Consider the following 15,050-nt stretch of genomic DNA (forward strand, 5'->3'; position numbering starts at 1 on the left):
TCCACCCGAGTACCCAACTCATGTTGTACGGCCCTCCAGAACCGTGATGTGAATTGAGTACACCTCTATCTGAAATGATGGAAACTGGAATACCATGTAGGCGAACAATCTCCTGGATATAAATCTCAACCAACCTCTTTGAAGAATAAGTAGTACACACAGGAATGACGCGTGAGCACTTGGTCAGGCGATCCACAATCACCCAAATAGCATCGAACTTCCTCAAAGCCCGTGGGAGTCCAACTACGAAGTCCATGGTGATTCGCTCCCACTTCCACTCTGGAATCTCCATCTGCTGAATCAAGCCACCCGGTCTCTAATGCTCATATTTCACCTGCTGACAATTGAGGCATCGAGCTACAAACCCAACTATATCTTTCTTCATCCTCCTCCACCAATGGTGCTTCCTCAAATCCTGGTACATTTTTGCGTCACCCGGATGGATGGAATACCGCGAACTATGGGCCTCCTCCAAAATCAACTCCCGAAGCCCATCAACATTAGGTACGCATATCCGAGCATGCATCCTCAATTCCCTGTCATCACCAATGGTCACATCTCTGGCATCATCATGCAAAACCTTGCCCTTGAGGACAAGCAAATGATGGTCATCATCATGACGCTCTCTGATATGATCAAACAAGGAAGACCAAGAAACCAAACAAGCCATGACCCGACTGGGCTCCGAAATATTCAATCTCAAAAACTGGCTGGCTAAGGCTTGAACATCCATCGCCATGGCCTTTCTGCTGCTGGTAGGTAAGCCAAACTCTCAAAACTCTCCGACCGGCGACTCAAAGCATCGGCCACCACATTGGCCTTCCCCGGATGGCACAAAATAGTGATATCATAGTCCTTCAACAGCTCTAACCACCTCCTCTGACACAAATTAAGGTCCTTATGCTTGAACATATGATGCAAACTCTAGTTATCAGTATAGATCTCACAAGGAACACTGTACAAATAATGACGCCAGATCTTCAAGGCATGAACAATAGCAGCTAACTTGAGATCATGGATAGGATAATGGTTTTCATGCAACTTCATCTGTCTGGATGCGTAGGCAATCACCTTATTGTCCTGCATCAATATCGCTCCAAGGCCAATGCTCGAGGCATCACAATAGACAATATAGGACCCTGAAGCTGTAGGCAATATCAATACTGGGGCTATAGTCAAAGTTGTCTTGAGCTTCTGAAAGCTCTCCTCACACTTTTCCATCAACCTGAACGGAGCACCTTTCTGGTTCAGCCTGGTCATAGGTGTTGCAATAGATAAAAATCCCTCAACAAATCGACGGTAATAACCTGCCAAGTGAAGAAAACTACGGATCTCTGTAGCTGAGGATGGTCTGGGCCAACTCTACACTGCTTTCACTTTTTTCGAATCCACCTTGATCCTTTCACTCGATACCACGTGACCTAAGAATGCCACAAAATCCAACTAGAACTCACATTTCGAGAACTTCACATATAGTTTCTTTTCTATCAAGGTCTGAAGCAATGTCCTCAGGTGTTGTCTATGATCCTCCCGACTACCGCAGTATATAAGAATGTCATCAATAAAGACAATGAAGAACGAGTCAAGATATGGTCGGAATACACTATGCATCAAATGCATAAATGTTGCTGGGGCATTGGTTAGCCCAAATGACATAACAAGAAACTCGTAATGACCATACTGAGTCCTGAAAGCAGTCTTCAAGATACCTAACTCTCGAATCTTGAACTAATGATAACTTAAATGCAAGTCAATCTTAGAAAACACTCGAGCACCCTGTAACTGATCAAACAGGTCATCAATACGAGGTAAAGGATACTGGTTCTTCACAGTAACTTTGTTCAACTAGCGATAATCAATGCACATACGCATAGAACCACCCTTTTCCTTTACGAACAAAATAGGAGCACCCCAAGGTGACACACTGGGCCAAATAAAGCCCTTATCAAGCAATTCCTATAACTGTTCCTTCAACTCTTTCAACTCAGGAGGAGCCATACGGTAACGAGGAATAGAAATGGGTTGAGTGCCCAAAAACAAATCAACACCAAAATCAATATCTATATTAGACGGCATGTCTAGAAGATCAGCTAGAAACATATCAGAGAAATCCCGAACTACTGGAACTAAATCAACTATAGGGGTATCAATACTGACATCTCTCACATAAGCTAAATACGCGTCACACTCCTTCTCAACCATTCATTGAGCTTCAAGAAATGAAATAACTCTACTGGGAGTGTGATCCAGGGTACCCTCCACTCTAATCGCGGTACACCTGACATAGCCAGCATCACGGTCTTAGCGTGACAATCAAGAATAGCATAATGGGGTGACAACCTGTCCATGCCCAAGATAACATCAAAATTTACCATGCTGAGCAATAATAAATCAGCTTTGGTCTCAAAACCACTAAGAGCAATCAAAAATGACCTATAAATGCGGTCCACAACAAGAGAATCTCCCACATGAGTAGAAACATAAATAAGGGAACTAAAAGAATCCCGAGATATGCCCAAATACGGGGCAAAGTAAGAGGACACATAAAAATTAGTGGATCCTGGATTGAATAGAACCGATGTATATCTATGATAGACCAAAACAATACTTGTGATGACAGAATGGGAGGCAATAGCCTCAATACGGGTAGGAAGGGCATAGTATCTCGCTTGGCCTCCCCCCTAGGGCGACCTCTACCTCTCTGACCTCCGCCTCTAGCTGGCTGAGCAGGTGGGGTAGCAACTGGTGTTGTAATCATAGTCTGGGAAATCTGTGGAGAACACTGTGGTTAAGAAGTCTGTGGAGGTGCACCCCTCCTAAGTCTAGGGAAATCTCTCACCACATGGCATGTGTCGCCACACTCAAAACAAGCTCTAGAAGGGTGTGGCTATGGTGACTGGCTCGGGCCAGGTCTGCTAGACTGACCACTGAAAGTACCCCGTGTAGGAGGCACACTAGATACTGGAGGTGCATAATAAGGCTCATGAGGTCTGGGAGGAGCTGGAATACCATTGGCTGCTGGAAGAGTTGAATGAACGGGGCGACTCACATAACCCCTACAATGATGAACTGTAGTTAGGGCACGAGCACTAGAATAATGGCCCGACTCTCGAGACCTCTTGGCCTCTCTCTCCTCCCTATCCTTAACAAGCATGCCCTCTACTCTCTTAGCAATGCTCACCACCTGCTGATAAGCAATATCCATCTCCAACTCCCGGGCCATGCTAGACCTGATGTTGGGAATGAGCCCCATAATAAACCGACAAACTCTCTCATGAACTGTAGAAACCAAGGTCGGTGCATGTCTAGCCAAGTCACTAAAACAGACTAGCATACTCCGAAACAATTATAGTACCCCTAGCGCAAATGCTCATACTCCGTGCGCCATGCATCCCTAAGGCTCTAAGGGGTGCTCCCTCAAAAATATATCCGAAATTAGGTCCATGAAAGGGAAGCTGCCTCAGCCAGACTATCCAACTCAAAAGTACGCCACCACTTATAGGCTACCCCTCAAAGCTGGAAGGAAGTTAAAGAAACCTCACTCGACCTTGCTACACTCATAGTGTGGAGGATACGGTGGCACTCCTCCAGAAATCCCTGAGCATGCTCTGATGCTAAACCACTAAATGTAGGAGGCTTGTACTTCTTGAACCTCTCAAGCTTCTGTTGCTCCTCCTCTAAAGCTACTACCCTGTCCTCAGGCTGAACTGGGGCTACAGGCGGTACGGGTATAACCTTTAGGATCTGATCAACCTGAACTCGCTGCTCTGGAGTGGGGGCGACAGGAGTATGTGCTCCTCCCCTGGCTTAAGATGTGGCTGCAGCAAGGGGAACCAATCATGCCTGAGCTAGAGTGGTGTACATGCTCATGAACTGTGCAAGGGTCTCCTGGAGAGTTAGAGTAGTAGTAGCAGTAGGTGTATCAGGTGCCTGGGCTCTGGTGGGAGTTGTTGGTAGCTCCTCTGTAGCTGCTCGCATGGGTGCTCTGGCTGCATTACATGCGCGTCCTCGACCTCTACCCCGACTCGGGCTTCTGGAAGCTCTAGTAGGGGGTGCGGGTGCATGGTCGTCTACGATAGCACGTGTCCTCTTCATCTGTGAGAGAATAGAAGACAGAGGTTTAGAATTTCGAAATTAATAATCTTGCACGAAAAGGAATCAATTGAAGTGAAATTCTCCTAACAGTTACATAGTCGCTCGAAGATAAGTATAGATGTCTCCGTATTGATCTGTGAAACTCTATTAAACCAGCTTCTGATTCATGATTCCTATGAACCTAGAGCTCTAATACTAACTTGTCACGACCCAAGTTCTCCCTGCATGAACTATCGTGATGGAACCTAGTCTCTATGACTAATAAGCCTAACAATTTGCGGAAAATGACTTAAAGATACAAAACCAACAATTAATCGGTAAATAAAATAAAAGAGTTTAAAAATGCCGCTCGGAATATACAATAATAACACTCTCGAACTGAACATAGTACTCCCAAAACACGAAATCTCACGATTCACAAGCTAAAGAAATACATAGTGTTTCTAACTGCAGAAGTCTAATAATGACAAAAAATACAGGGTAAAGTCTATAACTAAAGGGAGAATAGAGAGAGATTTTTAGGTCTTCAGACGCGGCAGATATACCTCGAAGTCTTTGGATCGACTCGCCTCACTAGAAGTATGGTTGAGCAGAAGAACCTGGATCTGCACACGAAAAACATGTGCAGGAAAGGCCATGAGTACACCACAGTGGTACCCAGTAACTACCAAGCCTAACCTCGATCGAGTAGTGATGAGATCAGGTCAGGGCCCTACTGGTATATATATATATAACAAGGTAAAAGAGTATGAGATATGGCAATATATTTTAAATACTAACAGTCACCGAAAAATGAAATCACAGAAAGAAATAACTTAATACATAGAGATAGCGATAGGGGATCTCCCAGGATAGCGTCCCGTAGTCCCAAACGTAAATGTATAGAGGATCTCCCGGGATACCGTCCCATAGTCCAAATCGTAAATGTGCAAGGGGATCTCCCAGAATACCGTTCCATAGTCCCAAATTGAATATCCAGTATAGGGGAATCTCCCGGGATACCGTCCCGTAGTCCCAAATATAAATGTGCGAGGGGATCTCCCAGGATACCGTTCTGTATTCCCAAAGTAAACATGCAGGGGGATCTCCTGGAATACCAATCTGTAGTCCCAAAGTAAATACACAACCAAATCAATATACACAATAGTCTCAAGAAGGAAATCGACATTTCTACTCAAGTTCATATCAAATAAACAGTTAATTTCTAGAATCCAAGTAAGCGGTTAAAGTAATAAGACATTTAAGTCATGTAAGCATGCTTTCTTAATCTAAACAGGAGGCTTCATATACTAATTAAAGGAAAACATAGATATTTCGTTAATGAAAATAGGGGTTTTTCAACAATTAGCACATGTACGCACTCGTCACCTCACGTACACGACATTCATATAATAATAGTACCAAAATCCTAAGGGGGAGTTCCCCCAAACAAGGTTAGGCAAGCCACTTACCCAAAACCAAGCTCAAATCAATCCGATATCATGCTCTTGCCACGAGTATCCAGCTCTGAGTGGCGCAAATCTAATCAAATCAATTACATAACGTAAATATCGCTACAAGCAACTAATTTGGCTAATGAATTTAAAGCTAAGGCAAGAAAATAGGGAAACGCCCAAAACCCTCCTCGGGCCCACGTCTCGGAATCGTGTAAAAGTTACCAATTTAGAGCACCCATTCACTCATGAGATCACTCGTCCAAAAATTATTCAATTCCAACACCTAAAACCTGATCAAAACCCAAAAACTCGATAGGGGAACTTTTCCCCCAAATTCCCATTTTTTCACTCAAATTCCTTGATTAGATTGAGAAACTTACTAGAAATTGATGAAATATGAACGAAATAGGGTTAGTAATTGTTACCTACTGATTTCCTCTTCAAAATCCTCACAAAATCGTCTTCTCCCGAGCTAAAAATCGAATTTGATGTTATGAACAAACCCTCAAATTTATTTATTTTTGCCTAGCGATGTCCGCATCTGTGCTCTAAGGACAACACCTGTAGTCACGCTTATGTGTCTAGGGCTCCGCATCTTCGAAACTTCATTAATTCCCCAAGCACCACACCTACGCTCAATTATTCGCAGATGCGATTCTGCTTCTGTAATTCTTGAGTCGCATTTACGACCACTGATCCTCTTGCCTCATACCGAACCTACGACCTCGTTCCTCTCTTCTGTGGGGCTACACCTGCGGGCTCCCCGCCGCAGGTGCAAAAATACCAAAAGCAACCAACTTTAGAATTTGCCTAATTCCACATTCTCATCTGTTAAGCATCAAAACCTCACCCGAGACCCCCGAGACCTCAACCAAATATACCAACTAATCCTAAAACATCATACAAACTTATTCAACCCTCAAATCATATCAAACAAAGCTAAAACCATGAATCACCCTCCAATCCAAACCTAATGAACTTGAATTTCCAAAATTCTACATCCGATGCCGAAACCAATCAATGCACGCTTGATTGACCCCAAATTTTACACATAAGTCCTATTCAACACTACAGACCTATTCCAACTTTTGGAATCGGATTCCGACCCCGATATCAAATTTTCACTATCAACCTGAAACTTCAAAAATTCAACTTTCGCCATTTCAAGCCTAAATAAGCTATGAACCTCCAAAATACAATTCGGACACGCCCCTAAGTTTGAAATCTCCCAACGAAGCTAACAGAATTGATGAAATTCCATTCCGGGTCTATCTTCACACTGCTCCAACTATGGTCTAACTTCTAAGACTTAAACTCTCATTTAGGGACTAAGTATCCCAAAGCACTCTAAAACTCAAGATGAGCCATCCCGGCAAATCACAATACAGAAATAGACACGGGGGAAGTTTTTCGGGCATTAATTCTCAAAACAACCGGTCGGGTAGTTACAAAAATCTAAGGATTTAAAGGCTTTAAGTGAATTGTCTTCATTTTCGGGAAAAAAAATCAAAGAAGTGTTGTGTTTTAACTGATAAAAATTATGTTTGACCGCGTCGCACGTATGATTCATGAGCAGGGTAAATAGATGCATCTATGGGTCCTGCAGTTTGACCCTCGGCAGTGCACATTTTACTTTTATGTTGGATCAGGCCGAACGTCCTCGGTGGTAATTGTGTGTGATAATAGAATGGGAACTCTTTGTAGTTATATGTTTCATTACTTGATATAAAACTTGTTTTAAATAAAGAACATGTCTTGAATTCTTAAATATGATGAACGAATTCCTCGGTTATTGTTCTGGTTTGATCTTGACTGTTATCGTTTAAGAATTAGAACTTCACATTATTATATTGTTGGCCCTAGTAAGTGTCGAAGTCAACCCCTCGTTACTACTTCTGAGAGGTTAGGCGAGATACTTACTGGTACATATTTTTATGTATTCACGCTACACTTCTGTACTTGATTGTACAGGCTTTGAGGCAGGTGCATCTGGACATCACTCCAGCGGCGTAGATTGTACTCCTCAGCTTGAGACTTTCCGGTGAGCTACCCCTTTTGAGCCATTCTGCAGCAGCTGGAGTCTCTCTATGCCTTTATTTTTCCTATCTATTTCCTTTCCGGATAGTAGGATAGCATGGTTTTGTATATTCTACTAGATTGCCCACAAACATGTGACACTAGGTCTTGGCACACACATTGGTAGACTTTTAATTTTGGTTTGCTAACATGATTTAAGTTCGTATTTATTACTCCCATCTAATTATGCTTAAGTTTCAAACTCCTAGTTTCTTTATTAACAAGGAAAGGTTTTCACGTACTAATTAATTAAAAGAGGATCCACTAGTTGATTAGTGTTGGTTTGCCTAACAACGGTGTTTGGCGCCATCACGGCCTAATATGGAATTTTGGTCGTGGCAACATGGTATCAGAGCGCTAGGTTCACGTATGTCTCACAAGTTATGGGCAAACCTAGTAGAGTCTTTCGGATCAGTATATAGACGTCTTTCCTTATCTTCGAGAGGCTATAGGGTGTTAGGAAACTACTCTTTATTCTTCTTTTATCGTGTAGTTGATGGTATATTAAATTTCCTCATCTATTCTCTCACAGATGGTGAGGACGTGTTTGGCGGACGTTCCAGACCCAGAAGGTGTTGCTCCCCTCATTGCTAGAGGCCGAGATAAAGGCCGAGGGAGGGCACCGGCCTGAGGTAGGGGACGAGGGCGCCCCAAAGCTGCCCAAATAGCACCACCGGTAGATCCCGCAAAGGATCCCATTATTGAGGAGTAGGGTAAGGTACCCGCAGCTGAGCTTGCCCCGACGAATTTCATGACACCACCGGGTTTTTAGGAGGTTATGAGTTGTATGCTACGGTTCATGGATTCTATGACTCAGGCTGGTTATTTCCAGCAGACCTAGCCACATCTCAGGCAGGAGGGGGAGCACAGACCCCTACTTCTCAGGCTCCTAGGCACGTAGCTACCATATATTAGACTCCGGGTACACTACCCGCAGGCGAGGCCCATCCAGTTGCCGCAGCAGTACCTGAGCTTAGGCCGACTGCGGACGGCGATCTGCAGAAGCTACTGGATAGATGGACTAGGCTACACCCTCCCATTCTCAGGGGTGAGCGGCATGAGGACCCCCAAGACTTTTTTAATCAGTACAGAGATAGGCTGAACAACATGAGGATATTGGAGTCCCATGGGTAGATTTCACCACCTTTAAGTTAGAGGGCAGGGCCTGTAAATGGTTGAAGTCTTACCTTCTTGGCAGACCAGCAGGTTCTCCTCCCATGACTTGGGATCAGTTTACACGGCTTCTATCGGACAGGTATATCCCACCCTCTTAGAGGTAAGAGTTGCGGTGTCAGTTTGAGTAGCTCAAGCAGGGTCAATTGCCCATGACCAATTATGAGGAAAGATTTTCTGAGTTCTCTCGTCATGCAATTATGATACTTCCTACGGACGCAAAGAGAGTGTAGAGATTTGTTGCAGGGTTGTACCACGATATTCGAGCTAGCATGGCCTAAGAGGTTGAGATAGGGACTGATTATCAGCTAGTAGTGGAGATTTCTCAGAGGATTGAGGGCTATCGCCAAAGGGGTAGAGAGTAGATACAGCAGGACAAGAAGATCCGATTCTCTAGAGAGTTTAGAGGTACCCCAACTAGGGGCAGAGGTCAGTTTGGGAGGGGTCAGCCTAGCAGGCCCACATATCCAGCACCACCACCACCTCCTCGGGGTGTTCCAGTGTGACTCTATTTCAGCGCTATGCCAAAGAGTTCTTACCTCCGACCAGTTCATTAGGGTACTTCTATTGCCTATTTCAGTGCCATGCCAGAGAGTTCATACCTCCCACCAACCATTCACGGTTATTCTAGTGGGTAATCAGGCCATCAGGGTCAGGAATCAGGTCAGCAGTCTATGGTTCCAAGAGGTTGTTACGAGTGTGGAGATCCGGGTCACAAAAAGAGGACCTACCCCGACTTCGGGGCAAGGAAGTACAGCAGGGTCATCAGCCTACACCAGCCGCCCGACCACCCAGAGGTAGGGGAAAGCTAGTAGGGGGCATACTAAAGGTAGAGGCAAGACAGGGAGAGGCCAGTCAGCTATTGTTCATCCAGGCGGAGGCCAGCCAATTGGCGCTCCAACTAGATTCTATGCTTTTTTGGTTAGACTTGATGTAGTGGCCTCAGATGCCGTGATCACATGTATTATTTCTGTCTACGGTAGGGATGCTTCGGTATTATTTGATCTAGGGTCTACCTATTCATATGTGTCATCTCTGTTTACTCATTTCCTGGACATCCCTCGTGAGTCCTTGGGTACTCCTATTTATGTGTCCACTCCGGTGGGCGATTCTGTGGTTGTGGATTGGATCTACCAGTCTTGTATAGTTATATTATGGTTTCGAGACTAGAGCAAACCTTCTGTTACTTGATATGATCGACTTTGAGGTCATCTTGGGCATGGATTGGTTATCTCTATATCATGCCATTCTTGATTGCCATTCCAAGACTGTTACTTTAGCGATGCTAGAGTTGCCGAGATTGGTGTGGAAGGGTTCCTCTGTTAACTCATCTAGTCAGGTTATCTCTTTTCTAAAGGCTCGACATCTAGTCGATAAGGGGTGTTTGGTGTATCTAGCATATGTTCGGGACACCACCGTAGAGTCTCCAATGATTGATTCAGTGCCACTAGTCGGAGAGTTCAACGATGTGTTTCCTTCTAACCTTCCAAGCATGCCGCTAGATCGTGACATTGATTTTTGTATTGATTTGGCTCCAGGTACCTAGCCTATATCTATCCCACCGCAGCATATGGCTCCGAAAGAATTGAAGGAGCAGCTTAAGGAGTTGTTAGCAAAGGGGTTTGTGAGACCCAATGTATCACCTTGGGGTGCACCAGTGTTATTTGTTAAGAAGAAGGATGGGACTATACGGATGTGCATTGATTAACGCTAGTTGAACAAAGTCACCATCAAGAACAAGTACTCGTTGCCTTGTATCGATGATTTGTTTGACTAGTTGCAGGGTTCTAGGGTGTTTTCTAAGATCGACTTGAGATCGGGGTACCACGAGTTGAAAATTCGGGATTCGGATGTTCCGAAGACTGCCTTCCGTAGTAGATATGGTCATTATGAGTCTCCAGTGATGTCCTTCGGCTTGACTAATGCCTCAGCGGCATTTATTGACTTGATGAATATGGTGTTCAAACCTTATATTGATTCCTTTGTTATTGTCTTCGTTGATGACATTTTGATCTACTCATGTATCCTGGGGAGCACGAGCAACATTTGAGAGTAGTTCTTCAGACATTGCGAGAGCAGAAGCTATACGCTAAGTTCTCCAAGTGTGAGTTTTGGCTAGATTCAGTAGCATTCTTTGGCCATGTTGTATCGGGAGAGGGTATTAAGGTGGATTTCAAGAAGATTGAGGAAGTTCAGAGTTGGCCACATCCCACTTCAGTGACTGAGATCAGGAGTTTCCTGGGATTAACATGTTATTATCGCTGGTTTGTGCAGGGCATTTCATCCATTGCAGTGCCTTTGACTAGATTGACATAGAAAGGTGATCCCTTCCATTGATCCGATGATTGTCGCGAGCATTCAGAAGCTCAATATAGCTTTGATTACAGCAACAGTTATAGTGTGGCCATCCGTTTCATGGATGTATACTGTGTATTGTGACACTTCACGCGTTGGCTTGGATTGTGTATTGATGCAGGAAAGACGAGTTATTGTATATGCTTCGCGTCAGCTGAAGATTCATGAGAAGAATTACCTTGTGCACGACCTAGAGTTAGCCATGATTGTCCATGCTCTTAAGATATGGAGGCATTATATGTATGGGGTGCCATGTGAGGTTTATACTGATCATCGCAGCTTGCAGTATTTGTTCAAGAAGAGGGATCTCAATTTGAAGCAGCGTAGATGGCTTGAGTTACTGAAGTATTATGACATCGACATTCTTTATCATCCGGTAAAGGAATATGTGGTCGCAGATGCCTTAAGCAGGAAAGGAGAGTATATGGGTATCTTGGCATTCATCTCGGCAGAGGAGAGGCCACTAGCTTTGGACATTCAGTACTTAGCTAACTGACTTGTGAGGTTGGATATTTCAGAGCCTAGTCAAGTTCTTGCGTATGTTGTTGCCCAGTCTTCACTATTGGGGTAGGTCAAAGCTCGACAATTTGATGATCCACACTTGTCAGTTCTCAGAGAGATGGTACTACAAGGTAGTGCCAAGGAGATTTCTATTGGCGAGGATGGTTCTGCGTCTCCAGGGTTGCCTATGTGTTCCAAATGTCGACGGGTTGAGGGAGAGGATTTTAGAGGATGCACACAGTTCATGGTATTCTATTCATCCAGGTGCTACAAAGATGTATTGTGACCTGAGACAACATTATTGGTGGCGACGAATGAAAAAAAACATAGTGAAGTATGTAGCTAGATGCCTAAATTGCCAGCAGGTCAAGTATGAGCATCAGAGGCCAGGTGGTCTACTTCAGCAGATGACTATACCTGAGTGGAAATGGGAGCACATTACTATGGACTTCGTAGTTGAGTTGTCGCGGACCTTGCGGAATTTTGATGCAGTTTGGGTCATTGTCGACAGGCTGACCAAGTCAGCACACTTCATTACAGTTGTGACTACCTATACTTCAGAGAGGTTGGCCCAGATTTATATTCGGGAGATAGTCCGGTTGCACGGTGTGCCCATTTTCATCATATCAGATAGGGGTCCTCAGTTCACTTCACATTTTTGCAGGGCTGTACAGAGTGAGTTGGGGACCCGTGTAGAGCTCAGCACAACATTTCATCCGCAGACCAATAGACAGTCGGGGCAGATGGTTCAAACTCTGGAGGACATGCTTAGAGCATTTGTGATTAACGTTGAAGGGCAGTGGGATCAGTTCTTGCCTTTGGCCGAGTTTGCTTACACCAACAGTTATCAGTCCAGCATCGAGATAGCTCCATTTAAGGCTTTATATGGTCGATGATGTCGTTCTCCTATCGGGTGGTTTGAGCCTAGCGAGGCTAAATTGTACGGTACTAACTTGGTGAAAAATGCCTTGGAAAAGGTAAAGTTGATTCAGGAAAGGCTTCACACAGCACAGTCCAGATAGAAGATTTATGTGGATCAGACGGCTCGGGATGTATCATTCATGGTCGTGAGAAGGTTTTCATGAAAGTCTCGCCGATAAAGAGTATTATGAGATTCGGGAAGAATGGCAAGTTGAACCCCAGGTTTTTAGGACCATTTCAGGTGTTAAGGCGAGTTGGGGAGGTTGCTTATGAGCTTTCCTTACCCCCCCCCCCAGCCTATCGAGAGTCCATCCGGTTTTTCATGTATCTATGCTCCGGAGGTACCATGCCAACTTATCTCATGTGTTAGACTTCAGCACTATCTAGCTAGATGAGAGCTTCGGTTAAGAGGAGGAGCCAATTACTATTGTTGATAGACAGGATCTCTAGTTGAGATCCAAGAGGATATCCATGGTAAAGGTTCAGTGGAGGGGCCAACCAGTCGAGGAGGCGGCCTGGGAGTCCGAGGAGGACATGCGAAGCAGATATACACACTTATTTAGCACTTCAGGTATGAATCTAAACCCGTTCGAAGACGAACGTTTGTTTAAGAGGTGGAGAATGTAATGATCTGACTGGTCGTTTTGCTTTCTAGAATCTTGTTCCCCTAAATAAGACTCCCGGTACTTGCTTTTACTGATTTATGACTTGCGGGGATGGTTAGTTCCAGATTTGGAAGAGTTTGGGTTAAAATCAGAACACTTGATTCCTTAAGGTTGGCCTGAAATGCCAAGTTTGACTTTGGTCAATATTTTTAGTAAATGATCTCGGAATCAGGATTAAACAATTCCAATAGGTTTGTATGTTCATTTCAGACTTGGGAGTATGTTCGGATTGGGTTTTGGATATCCCAAAAGCGTTTTGGCGCATAATAGTGAAAGCTGGTTCTTGAAAGTTTTTGGAAGTTCATTAAATTTGGCTTCGAGAGGGGTTTTTGATGATATCAAGGTCCAAACGGGATTATGATACCGAGAATAGTTTCGTAATGTCATTTAAGACTTGCACACAAAATTTGGTGTCAATCCGAGTAGTATAAGTGTGTTTCGTCACATAGGAAGTAAATTGAAGAACTTGAAGCTGGTTTGAATCAATCGGTTTTAGGGTGTGATTCCTAGTTTAATATTGTTTTCGGTGTTCTGAGGGTTTGAACGAGTCCGTTTTATCATTTTATACTTGTGGGTGTGTTCGGAGGGGAGGGGGGGCCCGAGCGTCAATTGGACGAGGCTCGAACCAAGTTGGGAATTTTGGGCAAGGGCTGAATGCCCAGCTTCTGTCATAACCGCACATGAGGTTGGTCAGCCACAAATGCGAGCTCGCAGGTGCAGGCTATGACTCGCAGATGCGTCCAAGGGTAGCCAGCCCAGAAATCGCAAAAGCAACCCTCTCTCCACAGAAGCGGAACCGAAGAAGCAGTTGGCCTTCCGTAGAAGTGACTCAGCCGGACTAGTGATGTTCCGCAGAAGCGGACCTTTATCCGCAAATGCGGAAATCACTGAAGGCAGTAGACTTTATTAAATACGGGCCTTAGACATTTTTGGCTCATTTCACACCATAGTTGGGCGATTTTTGAGCTCCTTGAGAGAGGTTTTTCACCATGCTTTTTGAGGTAAGTAATTCCTTCTATATGTGAGTTAAATACTTGGATTTTGGGTTGATTAACATGTAAAGATTAGTTAAAATTATGGGATTAGAGTAAAACCTAGGTTTTTGATAAAAAGAAGATTTAACCATGAAATTCGTTATGGAATGAAGTAAAAATCATATATTCTTGATCCTTAGGTTATGGGTAACAACTTCATTCGAACATTTTTGGAAACCAAGAACGTGGGCTCGGGGGTGAATTTTGCCTTTGGGGTTAAATAATCACTTTAATAGCTAGAATATGAACTTGTAAACCTGTAATGATTGATTTTTACACTATTTGAATAGTTTCGGATTGTGCGGATCCAGTTTGAGGATTTATGTGCATTCTTGAGTTGGAAGTAGGCTCGAAAGGAGGTGAGTCTCTTTTCTAACCTTGTAAGAGGGAAATTTCCCCATAGGTGAACTTAATTAATATGTGGTTATTTGTGGGGGCTACGTACGTACGAAGTAACGAGAGTCCGTATGTAGCTACTATTTCTGTTATCGTTCGGGTAGTTCTAGGTTTACACCATATTTTGTGGACACTGCTTTTTGATTATATGTGTTAATCATATGAAAGTAATTAAGTTGAAGAAAATCTAAGGATTTAAAGGCTTCAAGTTAATTGTCTTCATTTTTTGAAAAAAAAAAAGAATCAAAGAAGTGTTGTGTTTTAAATGATGAAAATTATGTTTGACCGCATCGCATGTATGATTTGCGAGTGGGGTTATACTTTTACCGCGTCGCATGTATGATTTGCGAGTAGGGTGAATAGATGCATCTATGGTTCTTGTCGTTCGACCCTCGGCA

The 15,050-nt window shown here is 43.8% G+C and overlaps 1 protein-coding gene across 1 annotated transcript; it reads right to left on the reverse strand.

Annotated features, from left to right (window-relative positions):
• Positions 1-316: 316 nt before the first annotated feature.
• On the reverse strand, positions 317-739 carry LOC138883574 (uncharacterized). Its single transcript, XM_070164269.1, has one exon. The coding sequence runs from the start codon at positions 737-739 to the stop codon at positions 317-319; it is 423 nt and encodes a 140-aa protein (XP_070020370.1).
• Between the last annotated feature and the right edge of the window lie 14,311 nt (positions 740-15,050).

Source organism: Nicotiana sylvestris, chromosome 12 (assembly GCF_000393655.2).
Source record: "Nicotiana sylvestris chromosome 12, ASM39365v2, whole genome shotgun sequence".
Lineage (NCBI taxonomy): Eukaryota > Viridiplantae > Streptophyta > Magnoliopsida > Solanales > Solanaceae > Nicotiana > Nicotiana sylvestris.